The following is a 20,496-nucleotide window of genomic DNA, read 5'->3' as shown; positions in this document are numbered from 1 at the left end:
TCATCTGTACAATGGCGATAATACAGTCCCCACTTCATAGGGTTGTCGTACAGATGGAGTCACGTAAAGGGCTCAGCACAGAGGAAGTGCTCAATAAACATTAGCTTCTGGCATTAGTGGAACTACATTTGGTGTCTTCTGATGGAGCAGTTGGGAAAGAGAAGTGTTTTTTTCTGGTATTGCTGAAGGTACTGCTGGAACTGCTGGAGGAATCTTGCCATCCTGAGGGGAAGCCTGCCTGACAGTGAATCCTGCACAAAGGAAAGCAGTGCAAAGATGGGGAAAGAAGGACTTAATCCTCATGATATCACTTGAGCCCCTTGATCCAGCTGTTCCTGAAGACCTATCCCTGGACTACTCAGGCACATAACCAATCAAATCTTTGCTTTTTCTTCCTTTTTTGCTTAAGTCACTTTGAGTTGGGTTTCTATCATTTGTAATAAAAAGAGTCTTATCGATCCACAAGTCCTAGCTATGTCAGCCTAGACACATCACTTTCCTCTCCAAGACTTAGTTTCTGCATCTGTAAAATGGGAGTTTCATCACCTACCTTATGGGGTGGTTTCAAGGATTAATGGGCAGCCCATGTAGAGCACCATGCTCAGTACCAAACGCAGAGGAGGGGCTTAGTACATTTCTCTTCCATCCCATCTCCTCTAAGTCCTGCCTCCACCCTGTGCAGGTGTGTCTGGAAACCCAAGGCAGGATCCACGACCCCCAGGCCTGAGTCCTCCCGAGCAGCAGAATCCGATTGGTATAGCCTTTATTGTTTCTCCAGCATTTTCCAGAAGAATGGTGTCATTCCAGGGCCGCGGGGGACAGGGCGGAGTAAAAAATAACATAAACAAACTCAACAGAAACGCAGGAGGGAGGCAAGAGGGGCTGAGATAGGGCGTCCGGGGCAGGGAGGTGGGAGACCTGGAGCAGAAGGAGCCTCCTAGCTTTCAGCCACCAGAACGGAGAATTCTGCGAAAGAAGAGGGCAAAGAAGGGAGTCAGAGGCGGACAGGCAGAAGGACCGGGGCCCGCACGGCGCTTTCTCTAGGTCCTCACGTCTGCTGCCGAAGACCTGGAGCTATGGGATGAGTGAGTGTGGGAGTGAATGAACGAATGAATGAATGAGATGGGAAATGGCAAGCCTACCACATCTTTTGCTTCATGATGTCATAAAGCAAATGATTAATTATTATTAATAATTATTATTATTAAATTATTAACAATAACTACAAATTATATTATTACACAAATTCTTAATAACGACAATAATAATAGTAATGATAATTTTATGACTATCATATGCTAGTCACAATTCTAACACTTTACATGCAATATCTTTTTTGACTCTGACAATAATCCTATAATGTGCATTTTATCATTATTGCCATTCTACATTGGGGAAACTGAGGCTCAGAGGCCAGCAATTTTTACAAGGTCACATAGCTAGTAAGAGGGAGGGCCAGGATTCAGACGCAGGTCTGTCTGACCTCGGACTCTGAGCTCTTTCTCAGCGACTTGTCTAGTTGTTCCCCAACTGCCCATCAGGATCACCAGCAGAATCTAAGAAGATACAGATTCCCAGGCCCTTGCCCTGGAATTTCTGACTTAGGAGGTGGGGTAAGGGAAGAGTTATTTTATTTATTGAAAGATGATTCTGGTGAGCAGCCAGGTTCAAGAACCACCCTGTGCTCTTCCTCCTCGGGGGACCGAGCAAGACCCCGGAGGAGCCCTGAACACGTGGTGACCTCTCCACGTAGCTGGGAGGGGTGAGCGCGGCACAGGCGCTGGGAAGGAGTGGGCTCTGTCTCACCAGCTCCTCCTTTAACACTCTTCACAGACACTCAGGACACTGGGAGTCATTATCCCCATTTTACAGAAGGGAAAACTGAGGCCCAGGGAGGAGAAGTGACTTTCAGAGCCTCCAGGGTTGTAAGTGGCTGAGTTGCGATTCAGGGTCTGGGGTCCAAGTTCCGCCCAGCTTCACCTAATGTTAATTAATGATGTCAGAGGCTAGTGTCGGCACTAGGGGGCGATCAAGTGCCTCTAGTGAATCCAACTCCACCTGAATGAACAAAGGGACGGCCCCAACCAGGTGAGGGGAGACATGGGGAGCAGGAGGAGATAGTCCTACCCAGGAGCTTCTGGTCTAGTTGGAGAAGAAGACTATATCTGGCAGGAAGTGCTCCGTGCTGCTGGCCTTTCTCTGAACCTCCAGCATGCCAAGGGCATTCCCACCTCAGGATCTTTGTGCCTGCTGTTCTCTCCAAGTGGGACACTCTCCAGACTGTCTCACGGCTAGCTCCTTCTCCCCTGGTCTCGGCTCAAGTGTCACTCTTCAAGGGGCCTTCTCCGACCACTCTGGCCAATGTAGTGGCCCACCCGACTGTGATCCTCTTTGCGGTCACCATTTTTTATTATATTCACAGCACTTACCACCCTCGAAATACTTCTGAGTACATCTTGCTTACTCATCTGTCATCTGCCTCTCCCATTGGAACTCTCCAGACCCCACCCGCCTTGTTCACAGCTCCATCCCACCACCTGGCTCAGTGCCCAGCACTGAGGGGCCCCCCATATTTGTGAAAGGATGAGGGGGCACAGAGACTTCGCTTTCACAGGGAGAAAAGGCGCCTTCTACAGAATCAGCACAACCTTCAGAGGGAAGGTGAATCTGGTGGAGTCCTGTAAGAAGATGCAGGATTCCCATAGGAAAAAGCAGATGCGGGACGGGATCGCAGGTGGGGCCTTTCTTGGTCAGGCTCAGAGGGCAGGAAACAGTGGGGTGTATTTGGGAAAGACCCAGTAGCCGTGCTGGGCTGGCATCTATGTGATAGCACTAGTGCAGTTGAAGAGGCCTGGGCCCCAAATCTGGCTCTGCTGCTTATGGGCTGTGTGACCTCAGAAAAGGCACCTAACCTATCTGAACCTCATTGTCACCATCCGTAAAAGGAAGAAAAGTCAACTCTGCTTCCTGAGTTGGAGATGGTCAGAAGAGATACGTCCTGGCACACAAGAGGTCCTCGCCCCCACTGTGAGATCCTCTGCCTCTGTTTTCCGTGTCCTTTCAACTGTGTCCTCGCTGTGGTGGTCAAAGGGGTGACTGCTCAGCAGGGAGACCCTCTGAGACCTTTATATGGAATCAAGGGGCCCAGGGAGTGTCCTCTCTGTTATTTTTCTCTCCAGGAGACGAGAGAGGACAAAAGGAGTTTGCCACCCTCTGCCACTACGTGTCTCTGAGATGCCATGTCCCCAGTCTGCCAGAGTGTGGGGCCCCAGGTAAGTCCCCATCGCCTCTAGAAAATGCAGCATCATGATGTGGGGACAGCACGAGGGGGGATCAAGAGTTGGGGGTCCAGAAGCAGCCACCGCATTTGGTGGGAAATGTACCTCTTTGGGCATCAGTTCCCCCATCGGTCCGTGGAGTGAAGTGGGGGGGCAGTAACAATTCCTTGTGAGAGACAAACGAAACACTGGATGTGAAGTGGCTTCAAAATGGCCACAAGAGATATCTGGGGGCACCCTTGAGGTTCGCCCCACCCTCCCAGGCTCTGTATGAAGCACTTACGTAAAAAGCTCACAGTGTAATTTCTTAGTTCTCATCATTGCACCAGGGTCCTGTAAAATGTCAGCCTTGGGGATGCTGGGTGAGGGGTATACGGAACTCTCTGGGCTGTTGTTGCAACTCTTCTGCAAAGCCAGAATTATTTCAAAACAAAAAAAGGGATAAAACAAAAACCAACCAAACCCATACATGCTGTTGTCACGGAAATGACTGGCGCTGACCCCCCACGTGGAGGAAACAGACCCGGCCTCCTCATCTTTCTAGGGTGTGATCTGGGAAATGGACACCACCCACTCCTGTCCCCAGGCTGTCCCTGAGGACAGGAAGGCAGTCTGGGTATGACTCAAGGTGGGAGAGAGGGAGGGTCCTCCAGCTCATCCTGAGAACGCCCAGGGTCACGGGCTGAGTGATAACAGTGAGTGGCAGGGATGGAACTCGACACCAAACACTCTAACAATCCCTCCCATGGGCCAGGTGTCAGAGTTCACTTTCTCAGCCATGGGTTCCCATGACCCTACAGCAGGTGGTTCTTTTGAGGTGTCTTTTATCATTAGTGCTTTGATTAATATTGTCCATTTTTATAGAATTAAAAAATTCTTAATTATTGAATGCCTACATGGGAAGTTTTTTGCATATATTATCTCATTAAATTCTCATGACTACTCCATCGGAGGGATGCTTTCGGCTGCATGCCAAGAGTTAGGAAGCTTGACCAAGATCACACAGTGGACGTGATTCAAGGACGATGCTCTTAGGCTTCCTTCTTTACCCCAGAGGTTTCTGACCTACTTTGACCTAGGTATAGAGTGACACACGAGCCAGCTCACATATCGCTACCCCTGACTGTCATAGTAGCCCTTTTTAATTCACTTCATGGTACTTAGCACTCTCGGAAATGATCTAATTTCTGTACTTACTTATTTTTGTGGTATCTTCCTATTAGAATGTAAACTCCAGGAGGGCAGAGGGCCCTGTCTGTCTGGTTCACCACTCTCCTAGCACTAGAACAGACCTGACACAAAGCAGGTGCTAGTGAATGGATGCCAGATGGATGGATGGATGGATGGATGGATGGATGGATGGATGGATGGATGGATGGATGAAGAGATGGATGGACGGATGGATAGGTGGACGGATAGATGGATAGATGGATGGAAGGATGGATGGACGGATGGACAGATGGACGGATGGATGGATGGGTGGCCCGTGAGTCCTCCTTAGGGTTCAACAAGTACCAATTTACCTCACATAATTCTCATGACAGTCCTGGGAGGTAAGTGGGATGATTCCCATTTTATAGAAGGAGAAATGGAGGCTTGGAGAGGTGAAGTGTCAGGGGCATGTGGAAAATAAGAGGCAGAGCTAGCACTTGGCCTGTGGTCTCAGGAACACCCCGTACATGAATGTGGAGAGGCCGTTCCTGGTTGGGCTAGCATCCCAGATTGGGTGGAAGCATGAACTCTCTCCAGCTTCAACCCGCCATTTAACGTGGAACTCTGGCCAGAGCCAGTCTATCCCGTCCTTGAGCACTGAGTTGCTCTGTCCTGGGATAAAGGAGGCATGAGCCCATCCTCAACACCAGCTGATGGAGAGACTGTCAAGGGGGGAAGTCGGTCCTTACTGTTTCCCGGCCTGCACTGACCTCCCTAACCCTCACCCTAGAAATTACAGGTTCTCGGGATGCCCATCAGCAAAGAGCCCATTAGTCACCTTCACACTGGTCGGCACCTGGTGCAGTCAGGGGGACCAAGGAACACCGACCAAGGGACTCTCCGGGGCTTGAAAGTCAGGCGTTTTGGAGCCTGACTACGGGAGATATTTTGAACCTGTGGGGTTTCGAAAACCTCTGAAAACAGACCCCTCTGCCCACCCTGGGATCTACTCTGAAGCAGCCAGGATGTCACAATGGCCACATGCCCTGGCTTTTTGCAGAGAACACAAGATTCTAATTTTATCCTCCCGGAACCTGGAGCAGGGCACTTTGTAGACAAATTGAGGACAGAGGTCACCTCTTCTGTACTTTTCCTATCTCCCTCGGGGCAGAGGGCTTAGGAACCAGTCAATTAACAAACAGCTCTCCTATCAAAAAAACATTTCTTCTAAAATGTCCACGTTTCTCCTTGAAGAAAAACAAATGAATAAACATACCAAGACTGTAAAGTCTAGGTCAACTGATTTGGCAGTAGGAGGCTGGGACCGGGAATGCGGCATCAGATGATGGGGGTCTAGTCTTGGCTCTGCCATCCACTCGTGTCCCTGGACGAGACACCTCAGTTGCCCAGGTCTTCATTTTCTTATCTGTGCAGTATCGGGTCTAAAACATGCCTTTCCAGCTCTCCCACAGTTGGGAGTTGGGAGTCAACTCCCAACTCCCATTTCTTGCTTCTACGACCTTGGACTAGATACTTTGCCTACTGTGCCTCAGTTTCCTCATCTGTAAAATGGAGCTCCTTGGGCTGCTCTGAGTAATGAGCACGAAAGCTCTTGGTCACAGGCCCGATACACAGCCAGCACTCAGCATTTGGTAGCCGTTGTTATCAAGATGCTTCTACAGCTCCAACTACCTTAAAACCAAGCCTATAAAATGCCTGGCCACTGCCTGGCACCGAGTGAGGACTCGGCAAATGGCACCATAACCTTTAGTTCTTGGTGTTGTTGTCATTATCCCCCCTCATTTCCTGTCCCTGCCCTGGCACCTGGCTGCAACCTTCCAGCAACCTTGGAGCTGGGTCTGAATCTCGTTCCATCACTTCCTGGCTAGGTGGCCTTAGGTCACTACCTCTCCAAGCCTCAGTTTTCTCGTCTGTAAATTGGGTATGATAAGGCCAACTTGCCACCCATTGGGAAGATGAGATGAGAAAATACAGAGATACTTGGCACACAGTAGGTGGTCTACAAATGTTAGTCCCACCTCCCTTGGATCTCCTCGGTACCACTGACACAGGTTGGAGCTTTGAAATGACAACAATAACCACAAAAATCCTGAAACGAAGACAAAGAAGTTGTAAACAGAGGATGCGGGAAGCCTGAAGAGCCAACAGCTGACCTGGTACGAGTTTCCGACACTGCCTATCCCATCTGAGTTAGGATTGCACCTCCAGCACACCCATCCGTGGAAACTTAGTCTCTGACCCTCAGTTTCTGCATCTGTAGAATGGGGAGACTGAAAGCATCTCCTCATAGGGTTATGGTGAGGACTACGTGGGATAATGAATAAGTGCCCAGTACAGCGGTGCTGACACACAGAGGGAGCGCAATTAGATCAATGCTTATTGCTGAGGTGCAAGGGTCCCCTTGGAGGGACCCAGAGTCCTTCCTCCTGTAAGCATGCAGGAACAGCCCTACCTTTGCCCTTGAAGCCTCCCCTGAGGCCCCTGGGGCCAGTTTGCTTGTTTCTCCATCATCCAATGAGAAAGAGACAAGAGATAGGGATGGCGGTGGTGGGGGGGAGCAGCAGATGGAGGGTCAGAGAATGGGACGGACGACTCAGTCCTTTCCTTTCCCTTAGGAAACTGAAATTAGCCTAATTAGGTCTGTCCCAGTCCCAGGTGCTGTGGGAATGGACAAATTTAGAAGCCATTGACAGGTGAGACCAGCACACGCTGATAGCCTGAAATGAAACTGAGACAGACATTAGTCAGTGCCTGGAAGCCTCTGTCCTCCCTCTGTCGTGATGAACCAGGATGAAGGCACCGGCCTCCTGGTTTATCACCTTGTCTCTAAATAGCTCCAGGGCTGGGTTTCTTATAAATTGGTATTGCAAGCAGGGATCACTTTCCCACCCCCGAGAACTGGGAGGCGGGGTCATTCGGGGTTGAGCCAGAGGGCTGCAAGGAGCTGGCGTCAACAGTTCTGGAGGCTCACCGTGTGCCAGGCATGGCCCTGTGCGTCATTCCCATTTCATCCTCGCCGGCTCTCTTATCCCCATTTTACTTACAGGGAAACTGAGGCTCAGAGTCACTCAGCCAGGAAGATTCTAACTCAGGCGTGGTGCATGCCAGGGTGCTGTCTTTGTCAGAGGATGCAGAGGAATGGCCCTGGGTTCTGACTCAAGCTGTAACCCCCAGAGGCAGGAGAGGGATAAACCGAGAGAGAATGTCTTCCTCTGCGCTCACTACTGCTCCTTTTCACAGGAGGGCAGTTATGTAAGCAGGGCTGCTCCCTCTCCCTCTGCTAAACCTTATCCAGTGTGGCATAAGGCCAGAGTTAGGGACAGTCCACACGGGAATAACAGTGAGCATCTTGTGAAGCACAGAAACCATTTCTAACTGGGAGGTCTCAACTCAGCTCGGTGGAGGGAATGGTAGAGTCAGGAGACCTGGGTTCCGTTCGGCCAAGGGTTTACTATGTGACTTTGGCACTTCACGTCTACTGGGCCTCAGTTTCCATGTCTCTCCTTGGGGATCACAGGCTCTGTCCCTCAGACCAAATGGGGCTGGTATGAGGATGCAGTGAGAGGGGACAACACTGCACACCTGAGGGCCCTGCCATCAGGACTGCGGGCTGGCCCTGGTGTGCACATCCTGCCTCGCTGAGAAATCAAATCCCACAGAGGCTGGAGGGCTGGAATTACAGGGAGGCGGGCAAGCCTCTCCTGCCATCCTTCTCACTTTCCTCCGATCTTAGACTCAATGTTGTTTTCTTCGAGGACTGGTATTCCTCTACTTCCAAAGGGTTTTGAGCTGGCTTACAAGAGAAAGCATACGTAGAAACTAAGAGGAAAGGAACCGTTTCCAGGACACTCACTCAATTCAACCAATCACCCTGTGAGGTAGATATTCTTATTCCCACTCTGGGATGAGGAAATGGATGCCCAGAGGGAAGAGGAGACTTGGCCGTTCACACGGCTGGCAGCACGCACTCACGCACTCGGCGGGGCGTACTTTCTGCCTGACTTCAGGTGTTTCAGCCCAAGGGCTTGCTCCCTCACTACCGCCTCCCCCGTTAAATAGGCTACTTAAGGATAAAAGAGAACGGATTTTGCCAGAAGGAAGCAGAAAAGGCAAATGTCTTCAGGCACGTGAGTGGAGCCGCCTGCAACGGTCAGGCAATAATTATGACTAAATTTTGCAGCAACGGAAGCAAAAAGCAAACCACAGGCTCTTGAGCTGGAACAGGCTTGAAGCCTAGGAAACTGGATCTGCCAGGGGATTGGGTTTCAGGAAAACCCTCACCAGGACTGCGTGCCTGCATGCGTGCATACAGGGTGTGCAGATCTTGTCTGCAGCGTGGTGCCGAGGAGAGAGCTATTTGGAGCCGGAGTGTCAAGGTTTGAAGTGGGCCCCAATGCTGAATAGCTGTGTGATCCTGGGCAAGTGGCTCCACTTCTCTGGGCCTCAGTTTCCTTGTCTGTACAGTGAGGGTGTATCTTGGGGAGCTGTTGTGAGGACTGCACGAGCTAAAAGGGGTGAGGCCCGTGGGCAGCACCTGGCACACAGGAAGTGCCCAGTGGATGGTAACCGCTCTCCCTGCCAGCCTGCACATTCCACTCGGGCAAGCAATGGGGGTGGAGAGCCCAGGCTGGGACACAGGGCCGTGTGAGAGGCAGGGAAGCAGAGGGTCTTGGCTGTACCAGGGAGCCTCAATCCTGACTCTGCTCCTGACTGACCCTGGGCATGTTTCCTAACCTCTCAGTGCCTCAGTTTCCCCATTTGTAAAACAGGAAGAGTATGGCACCTACTTTCTAGGATTATTGTAAGACAGTGATTCTCAAAGTGTGGTCCCCAGACCATCAGCTCCACCAGGGAACTTGGTAGAAATGCAAACGTGTGGGCCCCATCCCAGACCTAAGGAATCAGAAACTCTGGGTGGGGCACAGCCACCTGTGCTGTGAAAAGCCGGGTGAGTCTGACGCCGGGTCCTGTATGAGATGCACCCTTGTGAAGGGCAAGTCCCTTCACAGGTAGGCTACCACTGGATAGTCTCGCCTGCTGTTTGTGCCTGGGTTTGCAACTGTGGCTGGGTGTTTGGCCACCTTCCACCTCTGTCCAGGTCTGTCTCCTTTCCTGCCTTAAACCCCTCCGTTACCAGCTCTGCACCAGCCTTTTAAGGGTGGCCTTCCAGAATCGATCGACCACATCTATAAAAGTCTTTGAGCTTCCTGGAAGTCATTGCCCCAGAGATGGGAATACAAAGGGTTATCACAAGAACTTTGTCCTTCTGCCCCTTCCCTTCAATCTGGGGTCCTGGAGGACCTGGTAAATATCACTCACCTTCAGAAGGGCAAACAGAGCTGGTGATGGAGGCTGTCCCTGGTTCTAGAATCTCCCAGCACCTGCTACATGCCAGTGCCCAGCCCTACACATCACACCTCCTCATCATTGCATCCCCTGCTGGACACATATTCATTCACTCATTCATTCATTCAACAAACAAACTTGCCTTGTGCCCCTACTGTGCAGCAGGCCCCCTTCCAGGTGCTGGAGTCAGAACTGAACAAAAGGAAGTTCTGGCTCCCGTGGAGCTGACATCCCAGTAGGGGAGAGAGAAGCAAGCATAAGTCAATAGACGATATCATCTCATGGTGGACGCTCATGAAACGTTGATGATGAATGAAGCAGGCAGCATAGGGCACGTGCTTCGGATGCGGACAGCCCTGAACTCAGATCCTGACCTTGTCTCTTCCTAGGTGAGGGAGTTTAGGCAAACCCTTACCCTCTCTGAGCCTCAGTGTCCCCATCAGTAAAATGGGGATAGTAACGGTATCTGCCTCAAAGAGAGACAGGAAGATGGAGTGAGTGAATTGCTAAGTACAGTGCCTGGCACACAGTCAGTGCTCCCTGAGGTTAGATGTCATTGCCACTGTTATTTAAGGCCACACAGCTGAGCCTAAGGGCTGAGTTGGTCCTGTCTAGAGGTTTATTCACTGGGGCATCCAGGGCATCCCAGAGCCGGAAGGGACCCCTGATTTTAAAGAGCAGGCGCCTGAAGGTCAGAGGAGTTCCGTGACTCGCCGCAGGTCCCACCGGGGGCTGAAGCGTCCTCCAGCTGGTGGGCTGGTCCGGCCCTTTGGCCTGTAGAGGGAGCAGGCAGCAAAGCAGCGCCTGAAATAGAACCTCCCGGGCCCGCAAAGGGCTCTGCCTCCCATCTCGCTGCCTGTCGGGCATTATCACACCCACCCGTCCTGTCACCCTCCAGAAAAAGGACTGTATTGGGGTGGAGGCTGGGGCGGGGTGCGTCTGCACCTTCCTACCTCAAAAGCATGAAGTGTGGGGCCCCACTGCCTCGGGCCATCTGTTCTCATTGCGCATTTCGTCTCTTGCCCCCCGTTTTGTTCTGCCCTGACCTCTAGGCCTTCACCAGGTTGGCCTGAGCCCGGACAGTGCTGGCAGACAGACCTGGGTTTGAATCCAGTGTCACCTTGGGCACCAGAGTCCTCTTTTTGCTCTTTTCCTTTATGCACCTGTGACCTTGGTCATCCCAAGGTCAAATGAGGTGATGTGTGCAGACCTCAGCACCGGGCTGGGCACACGTTACACACCCGGGTACAATTCTCTCTCCCCTCCCACCCCAGCAAACCAATCGTCCTGCCTCTGTCTAAACACGCCCTAACTTCCCAGCCTCAGTGCCTTTGCTGATACCAACGCTTCGCCTGGACCTCCCTCCTCGGCCCCTGCCAGCCTGGGGCATTCCTGCCCACAGCCTCCAGATCTGCAAGAGTGCCCGCTGTCTCCCCCTCCACGAAGCTCGTCTGCACTTCCCGGCCTCAGCCTGGTCTTACCGTTCGTTTGTGTGTATACACAGAGCTGTCAGCCACGTGCACGCGGAGCAGGATGGCAGCCTCGCCATGTGCTGGGCTCCACGCTCCCATACGTCGTGTCCTGGAGTCCCACACAATCCCAGGGAGGTGTGTGTTGTCCTGCCCAGTTTACAGATGAGAAAACTGGGGCTTAGGGGCACCCAGCTGGGTGATGGTGCCTCTGGGAGTTGGGCATGATTCATCTTTATGTCTGCCACTGCCTGGCACAGGGTTGCTACTCAGTAAATGTGTGTCGGGTCTGTTGGAAGAGTTGCGTTAGCTCTTTAAGATCTGAGTTCGGCAGGGAGCGGGGGAGGGGAGCGGGGAGCAGGCCAGGATCTGGCCTGGTTTCTCTTCATCTTGTAGCTTCCTCATGAGCAGCCAGCCATGAAGACCCTGCCTAGGGCTTCCGAGCTGTGACATATTGGCTGCAAATAAAAATGGGAGGCGTGTCTGGAGGCCTGAGTTGGGGTCACGGCAGGAACACGGGCTTGGGGGAAGCTCTCTGATAAGTGGCTTGGTGAGGATGGGGCTGTGGGGGAGATGTGCCACTCCCTGGAACCAAGACCAGCCACCAATTTCCCTCCAGCACCCTCTGCTCCGGCTCTTTTAAAACCTCCTCCCGCCTTTCCTGCCACAAGAAGGGCAGCTGGCATTGGAAGTCCAGGGGACTCGCTGTGGCTGACCTAGCTGGAGTTTCTCCATTCTCATTCTGGCATAAAACTTTAATAAACGGTGCCCATATTTAGAATCCTTGTACCTTTCCCAAAGCAACTTTGTGTCTATAGCCACTTCATTTTGACAACAAGCCGAAGTAGGTCTTAGGATAAAGCTGTGCACCCCATTTGCACACCCCATTTGTCCTCACAACAGTCCTATGAGATAAGAACTATCATTATCCTCAGTTCAGAGATGAGAAAACTGAGGCCCAGAGTAGTTACTTGAATAGCCCAAAGTCGCACAGCTAGAAAGTGGCAGGGCTGGGATTTGAACCGACAGCCTGGGCCCAGAGGTCTGGCACCAACACACAGTTTTCTCTTAGATTGACAGAAAGGACTATCCTGGGAGTGGTGCAGCACAGCGTGTGGAAAGAGTTCTTCAGACCTGGTTCTGAATCCCTGCTCCACCACTAATGTCCTAGCTCTTAGAGCAGGCTAAACACCTTCAACCTCAGTTTGCCCATCTGCAAAATGGAGATAACTTCCAAGGATGCTGTGATGCTAAGAAAGATAATGATGCTGAGAGGTGCTCTGTGAATGCTGGTTAGATCTGAACAGAGGAGGACGTGGGATGGTGGATCACCAGCCCCTCACCTGTTCTGAAAGCAAAGCTTGACAAGCAAGACAGGGCCAGATATTCCTTTTCCTAAGTCCCAGCTGATTCCTGGCTGGCTGCTTTTCCTGGCTCTCCTACAATGCTGGAATTGTGTATTTGGGTGAAGCCAAAACAGGTTTTGAGACTCAAAGTTATAGGACACCAGGACAAGATGCTGACTAGGATAGGAGATAAGGAATTTCCATCCCTGGAATCCGAGAAGGTGAGAGCCAGCAGGGTCCTTGGGAATCAGTTGGCCTCATCTCCTCAGGTTACAGATGGGAGCCTGGGGCCCAGAGAAGGAGAGAGACTGCTCAAGGTCACAGAGCCGGGACCAGAACTCGAGCAAAGGTTCAGGCAGAGTCCAGGGAAGATGCCAAATTCTCCTGGATCCCTGCACAGCAGGGAGAAAAAAGAATCTATTCCTTTTGGGTTGTTCAAATTTAGAAAAAATATACCAGTTTTTCTTTGCCTGGCTTTCATGACAGAGCTCTCAGACCTAATGGATTGCCTTTTTCTTCTAATCTTAGGGAACGTGGGACCCCTCCTCTCCCTTTCAGGTGACAGACGCAGCTCCGAGCTTTCAGCATCGAAACATCCCAAGCTCCACAATGTGCCCAGGCCCCAGGTCATGGCTACTCACCGTCGGCCCCAATCTTGCCGTCCCCATCCTTGTCCCCAGCAGCCAGCAGTGTCTTGGTTTCTTTAGTAGTCAGGTCTCTGGCATCTGGGAGGAAGCCCTTCAGGATGAACCTGGGGAGAAAAGCCAGGGAGGGAGTCAGGTCGAGGTCACCTTGGAGGAACACCACACGGATGGTGGGCTGGCACCTGCGCAGGGAAGTGGGCAGCTGGGACAGGCGGAGCAGCCGGCACGCGTGCAGCTGTGCTGAGCCAGGTAGCCCCGGCTGGGGCTGTGCCTTCCTGGGTGGGCGTGCAGGGAAGGACAGGCTGTCCTCAGGGAACAGTTGACCTCACTCCAGGTAGGGCCCCTGCATTTGTTTATTTTTCAGCCAATACAACAAACACAAAAGTGTCTTCTCTGTGCCGGGGCCATGCTGGAAACTGGGGGCACAGAGATGGTCTTAGGTAGCTGCCTGAAAACAGGAGGAGGAGGTCAAGCGCTCCGAGGGACCACACAGGGTGATGGATGCAATGATGGGGGAGTAGAGAGGGATGCTTTAAGGATGCATCTATCCCACCTGGCGTGAGGGGAAGAGTCAGGGGAGCTTCCTAGAGATGCCTGGAGGACAGGTAGAAGCCTCTGTGTGTGTGCATGTGTGTGTGCATACTGGGCGTGGGTGGGTAGAAGGAGAAGGTTCTAGTCAAAGGGTACCCTTGTGGGATGGTTTGGGCTAAGACTGGATGGATGGGGAAGTCCCTACTTGAAAGGCCCCTCCCCACACTCTTTCCCTTCCCTTTAGGACAAAATTCAAGGCAGTCTTGGCCAGAGGGTGACATAAGGCACAGCCAGGTGGGCAGACACGGGCCAGGTGGCTGAGGGGTGACGGTGGGAGATTCCTTTGCTGATGCAGTTTTGCATTTTCCTGGTCATAGTTTCTCCTTCTCCACTTTGCTCCCAGGACTCCTGAACCCCCAGAGCTAGTTCTGCACCCCTGACTTGCCCAGAAACTGCTCTGGCCGCACTGGTATGGAAGGGAGGGGTCTGCGGGGCGGTGGAAGGTGCCTTTCAGACAAATGAAAATCAATGAAATAGTCAAGCGAGCGCTCTCTGTCTGGCCTATGGTGTTAGGCAGCGAGAAAAACTGCCTCTTCATTTGTATTAAATTATTAAGTAGCATCATTCCATTAGCAATATTAAGTGGCTATAATTTAACCTAGTTTGTTGCACTTTCTGCTGAGGATTTTATTCTTGCGGAAGCATCAGCAGCCAGGCAGGGTTATTTTCTGTGAGAGAGAGGGCAGATCTGATGGGAACCCAGAAGCAGGCGTCCCAACCCCGACTCCCTCTCCCGGAGCCACAGGCTGGGCAGCCCTCAGGGCTCAGTTTACCCCAGCTCTTCCTCCTCGATGAAGCCGCTCTTATCTTTATCCAGGATGTGGAACACCTTCTTCACGTCATCCGGGCCCTTTGTCTTCAGGCCGACCATTTGGAAGAACTTTTTGTGGTCGAAGGATTCTGCAGCTGTGGGGGGAAGCAGGTTAACATGAGGACAAAGAGGAGGCAGTGGGAAGGAGGGGAGAATGGGGGTGTCTGGCAGCATTTGTCTGTTGACTTCCCTGTGCCCGTCCACGTGGGGGCTGAGGGTGCCCAGGACAGGGTGCTCTGCCCAAGGTCACCCAGCTAGAGGTGGCAGAGGTGGGCTTGCACCCAGATCTCCCTGGCTCCCAAGCCCGCCCCCACCCTCCACTGTACCCTTCTCTGATGGGGGAGGTAGCCTTTGAAGGCAGAGGGAATTCCTGGTGTCCGTGAAGCCTGTGGGTGGTGGCTGAGCGGGAGTGGGCTGGGGAAGTGGAGGTGGTGTGAACATGGTGTGTGTCTGTGGAGGGTGGGGGGTCAACCTTTTTTCTTGGCCACAGGTTGTGTTGCTAGAAAATTGACACAGAGAGGACAAGTTTCTCTCAAGGTCACACAGTGAGTGGAGGAGGGGGAGTACCCAGAAGTTGTGGCTTTGCTGCAGAAACCCATTCTGGGGGAGTGTGGCGGGGTGTCGGAAGTCTCCCCAGGAATTCCCAGTTAAGTTTCTTCTCAGAGGGAGCAAGGTGGGCTAAGGAGAAGTGGTGGGCTATTGCAGCCCCCTGGGAGGGGGCTCCCTGAGCTGCTTCATGCAGGGGGGAGGGGGTGCCAAACAGAAAGGAAATGGGAGACCCTGTCCCCAATTTTCTATGTCCTGAGATCCTTTTTAAGAACACCTGGGAAAGGGTACAGTGTGAGATGGAGTAACGTGTATGTGCCTGTGGGGGGTCTTGCTGAGATTGGTTCTCCTGCTCTCAGCCCCAGGCAGGAGGGAAGGAAGGTTGCTCTGTCTGCCTCTGACATTAGGGGACCACGACCTGGAGGTGACCCCAGTTCTAATCCCCCTTCTGCAGAGCTAGGTGACCTTGGGCAAGTTTTTAGCCCTCTCTGAGCCTCAGTTTACGCATCTGGGTGACCACAGGGAGAAGGAAGGAGGCAGCTAAGCGCTCAAGTCCAGAGCAGCTCAGAGGCGAGACTGCCGGCTTGCCTCCCTCGGCTGCCTAAGGAGGCTGGAAGTTACAAGCACTAAGGATGCTCGGCGCAGGGTCCGGCAGAGCAGAGCGCCAGCCGCGGGAAGGTCACCTCGCTCGCGGGTCCGTTGGGGAGAGAGGGGACTCTGAGCCCCTGAGAGGAGGCTTGGACAGCCAGGGAGCCAGCAAAGGCCACTGCCGGGCAAGAAGAGCCCTGTCCAGAATGGGGATCTCGGGAAGGGGTCGCTTGGAGAGAAGGCGTGCGCGCCTGCAGCCCTCCCCCCCCCCCCCCCGCCCGCAAAGGGCCTTAAAGGGGAAGTCCCGAGAGCCCAGAAGGACCCGGAGACCCCGCCTTCTACCCAGGTCTTCGCCCTTGGTCCGGGATCCCAGTCCTCGCAGCGCAGCCACCTGGCCTTTGGCGCCTGCAAGTTTCGGTTGTCCGGCCTCCCTGCCGGCTCCCTGCGCCAAGTCCCGTCTGGACGGAGTCTGGGAAATGCTGAGGACTACCCTCCCCGCCCGGCCAGCGCCCCGCGGGATGCGTGGACAGAGGAGCGCTGGGGAGTACTGGACGGCCGCGGAGCCCACGGGGGTGTAGGGGCCAGGGTGGTGGATGAGGGAAGAGGGCTGGGGAGGGGAGCGCGGTGCTCACCGGTAAAGGCCCCCACTGCCTTCTTGATGTCCTCAGCGTGGAGCAAGTCTGTCATCGACATCCTGCAACTGTTTGAGCGGGCAGAGCAAGTGTGAAAAGATTAAAAAGTGCTTTTCTCATCATTTCTGCTCATATGACCAGCGCTGCAGTGCTGCGCGCCGGGCGCACGCCCGCCGGCCTGGCGCAGAGCCAGGGGGCGCGGGGCTGGGCGCGCGGCCAGAGCAGCTCAGTCCAGCCGAGCCGCCGGGCTGCGCGGGCCGGGCGGCCGGGCAGTCCCGCTGCCGCCCCCGCACCGCCCCCGCCGGGGGTCCTCGGGATCCCAGCGGCTGCGGCCAGGGCGCCAGGGGAAGGGGCGACCTCTACGTGACCAGCCAGATCTGGAGTGTTCACCTGCCGTCAAGGGCACGCAGGAGGCACCAGCCTGCTGCAGTGGAGGGTCTCGAGGCGATGCACCTCGGGGATGTCCCGCAGCTTCAGGGAGGAAGGATACTGGACCCCTCGGCCCTGTTCCCGTTCTCTCTCTGCTCCTACCTAAGCTTCCGCTCTCGTCTGTCCTGGATGCAAATTTATGCTGCAAAATCTGAGCGCTGAGGTCTGGAAACCTGACCCACGGGACGCTGGGAAAGGGTGGCTGGGATAGGCCGGCACTGCCCGGGCCCTCTGCAGGTGCCCTATCCTACATCTGGCCGGGGATGCGCTTTCTGAAACCTGATTTTTTTTTTTCCTTTTTTTCTAGTCTGACTTTTCAAAGATCCCTTCTCAGATCCCCACTCACTACTTTCCTGGTCTCCTGGGCCACAGAGTATATTGCCGGGTCCAGACTCCTCCTGCTCCCACAAATCTTTTGGGGGAGGGTAAGGTGGGAGACGCTGCTTGGAATCTCTATGCACCCTCCCCCACCTGGAGACCAGAAAGCCCGAGTGTGGGGAGAAGGTGGCACCTTCAGACCACACTTTCTAGACGACTTAAGCAGGTTTTATGGCCTGGATTTCATCTCTGGGAAATGTGACACTTCCTAATCTTTATGCGGCCAGAGAGCAATTGCATTCTTTCCCACGGTCACCCAAGGATTCAGGCTGCAACCAGCTGTCTCTAGAGTGTGTGGAGCACTGGACAGGGAGTCAGGAGGCCTGGGTTCTAGATCTGGGGCTGCACTAAGTGCCCGTGTGACCCTGGGTGGTGACCTTCCCCATCTCTGGGCTTCTGTCTCCCTCTGTTGTGTTGATGGTGTTGTGGTCCCTTGTGGCGGAACCTTGAGACCTCAGCTCAAGATGTGCGCATGCGGGCAGGGGCTGAGACTGGTGGCCCTTTGTAGGGGTGGCTGGGGAGAGCTGCCCAGCTGCCCATTAGCTCAAGTTCCCTGGCACTGGCTGTCAGCACTGTCTCCCTCAGCTCGGCCCTGGAGGGCTGCCTTCCTGGAAACCTTAGGAAGCTGCTGGCTCTGCCTGGCCCCCTCCCTGTGAGTCAGCTCCTTCAGGTAACAGCCCACCAGCTGGCTTCCAGGGCACCAAGGCTACAGCTCCTGAGCTGGTCTCTCTCGACACGAGGACTTCCCCGGACCCCTCAGCTGCCCCGTCCCCAGCCAGGCTGTCCCCAACTCGGACATGCTGGGCTTCTGTGCTATCATTTCAACCCCTGGGCTCAGTTCACTCTGGGGGCCTGATTAGAGAATCTGTTTCCCCAGATGAAGGATACTTATTCTACACTGGTGGGGAAACTGAGGCCAGAGAGAGTCAGTGAATGGGCTAAGGACACACAGCGAGGCAGCGGCAGAGAGGGGCCCAGTCCCAGGTTGGCTAACTTAGAGTTCAGTGACCCCTCCGCGGAGCTCCTCCCCAGGGCTCAGGACCCAGCCCTATCAAGTCCCACATGTCTGAGCCGCAGATGAGCTCCTGGAGAGTCTCAAACACTGACCCCTGTGGCAAAGCTGGAGCAACAACAGAGGCCCATCCTTCTCCCTCCTTCCTCTGTCTCTCCATGCTGCCTCCCATCAACCTGACACCCTTTGAGCCCGAGTCCACCCACCAGAGTATCAGACAATATCGTCAGGTCAGCCTGTCAGCCCTCCACACTCCTTCCTCCCGCCTCCTCTGCCCACGCATGGCCCCCTCTGATGGCATCACTGGAGTCCACAGATGTCGGGCTCCACCCCCTCATTCTCCAGGTGGGAGCCTGAGGCCCAGCCAGTGGGAGGGATTTGCCCCAGGTCTCCCGGGGGGTCAGGATGGAGAGCGCTGGAGTTCCCTACTCTCACCCTGGACTCTGCAGCTGCCTACCTTTTGGCATCCCCTCCCCCAGCCTTTGTGTCACTGGGGCAAGGCGAGATGTGGCTGTCCCTTCCAGCTGGCCTCCTTCCCACTCCATCCCTCTATCCCCCTCCAACCTCAGTAGCTGCCACTCACCTCAGGTGCAGGTGGAGGGCTGGAACCACACCAAAATGCTAGGTTGGTGGGAGGTCTTGTTGGGAAGTGAGCCTGATGGTGGGACGGCCGCCTATATAGGCTTCTGCTCTGGCTATTTTGGGAGGTGGCGCTCCCCCCGGCCCCCAGCTCCCTCCCCTTCTGGTGTCAGGTACTCCCCACCGGGGATGCTGGGTGTCTGTATCACATTCAACCTCCCTGGGCCCATCAAGCCAGGCCTATTAATAACCCTTGGCCCCTGCCTTCCTCCAGCACCCAAAATTGAAGCTCGGGCAGGCTCATCTCTTCCATGAAGCCTTCTGCGGCCACTTTAGATGGCAGTGATGTCTCTGTGCTGCAAAGTCCTGCAAAGAGAGGAGGAGAAAAGGCAAGCCAAAGAATGGGACAGGAATTGTCTTCCATGCCCGGGGCTGGGCTGGGTTCCTCTACACACAGCATCTTCTCTCTGCAGCCTCACAGTGCAGCCTGGTCCCTCTTGCATGGATGAGGACACAGCACAAAGATGTAAGGTGTTATGTGACTTATCACCCAGAGGCGTGGGTCTGGAGCCAGAAGTAGATCCGGCACTGTCATGAGATGGTCTACTGCCTGGCAGGAAGACACGCTCTGCATGCTCTCCAACATACCCCTTTGTCTCTTTGCATCTCAGTCTCCCCATCTGTAAAATGAGCTTAATCAGGCAACCTTTACTCTGTAGATGGGCTCAGGGGGCTATGAACCCCTGAAATTATACACAAAGTGTCACGTGCAAGTGTGCATTTGTGAAGCAAAGGCCCATAGCTTTTGTGAGATTCGCAAAGGGATCTCTGGTGTTGTCTGTCTTGGACTGGAGATGACCATCCCAGGGGTGTGTTTCGAAAAGCATGAATGAATGAACAAATTTAACGAATATTTATTGACTATCTAGTATGAACACTATGAAAGGTTTCTCTCCTTATCCCCAATCTTAAAAAAAATCTCCAGGGCACTGGCATTGTCAACAGTGAAGTCCAGCTCTTTATGGTGACATGAGGAGGCCCAGCCTCCATGCGAAGACTATTTGGGCAGGAGGCTGCCCCAGTCCCTCACTGACTGTCGGCTCCGTGGATGGAGAGAGTAGAGGATGGACTGCATGGGGAAGCCAGTGCTGGAGCTTGTAATGCTAAGGGTCTGGACTAGGATGATGGTGGTGGCAACTGGGAGAAGGGTAGATAGGGTAGCATCTCCAAGGGAGATGCTCCCAGGCGTGGGGGCTGTGATGAACGAGATGGACGAATCCAAGCTGGCTCAAAGTTTTCGAGCTGGGGTTGGCTGGAGAATGGTGGGGCTGCTTTTGAAGGTGGTGAGTCTGGGGAGGAGGTGGTGCTGAGCTGGGGAGATGACATGGTGGAGGTGAGAATCCTAGGATGTTAGGGCTGGGAGAGCCTCTGTAGTGGCCTACCACCACCTGCTCATGTTATAGGTGAAGAAACCAAGGCTGAGGTGACAGACCCAGATCACACAGAGAGCAGTGGACGAGCCAGGACCTTGTGCTGGGGTTGGGGCACATGGAGGACCTTCTGGTGGAGACACCCAGGAGGTCTGAACTCTGGAGAGAGGTCGGGGCTGGACACAGAGCTTTGGTGGTCATCAGGGAGCCCAAGGAGTTAAGTCACAGGCATGGCTGAGCTCAG

The 20,496-nt window shown here is 53.9% G+C and overlaps 1 protein-coding gene across 2 annotated transcripts; it reads right to left on the bottom strand.

The window, feature by feature from the left end:
- Positions 1-746: 746 nt before the first annotated feature.
- PVALB (parvalbumin) lies at positions 747-16,485 on the bottom strand. Of its 2 annotated transcripts, XM_087448585.1 has the most exons (6): positions 16,425-16,485; positions 14,621-14,753; positions 13,254-13,363; positions 11,133-11,143; positions 1,519-1,596; positions 747-969 (listed from the first exon to the last, which is right to left on the bottom strand). In XM_087448585.1, the coding sequence occupies exons 1-6, from the start codon at positions 16,483-16,485 to the stop codon at positions 799-801; spliced, it is 564 nt and encodes a 187-aa protein (XP_087304711.1). In that variant the 3' UTR covers positions 747-798. The 2 variants fall into 2 exon arrangements, with proteins under 2 accessions (XP_087304711.1, XP_004418158.1); XM_004418101.3 differs by lacking the exons at positions 1,519-1,596; positions 11,133-11,143 and having other exon boundaries at positions 850-966.
- Positions 16,486-20,496: the final 4,011 nt, after the last annotated feature.

Source organism: Ceratotherium simum, chromosome 25 (assembly GCF_057802395.1).
Source record: "Ceratotherium simum simum isolate JZ-2026a chromosome 25, ASM5780239v1, whole genome shotgun sequence".
NCBI classification, from domain to species: Eukaryota; Metazoa; Chordata; class Mammalia; order Perissodactyla; family Rhinocerotidae; genus Ceratotherium; species Ceratotherium simum.
Note: the sequence above shows the minus strand (reverse complement) of the source record. Positions and strands in the feature narration are given on the sequence as shown.

Coding starts and splice junctions, on each gene's coding strand:
- PVALB (XM_087448585.1), bottom strand. CDS start 16,485: ATGTCGATGACAGACTTGCTCCACGCTGAGGACATCAAGAAGGCAGTG. Junction 13,364..14,620: donor ATCGAGGAGGAAGAGCTGGG/GTAAACTGAGCC, acceptor TTTTCTCCCCAG/GTTCATCCTGAAGGGCTTCC. Junction 970..1,518: donor ATGGGCAGTTGGGGAACAAC/TAGACAAGTCGC, acceptor CCTCTTCTTTCG/CAGAATTCTCCGTTCTGGTG.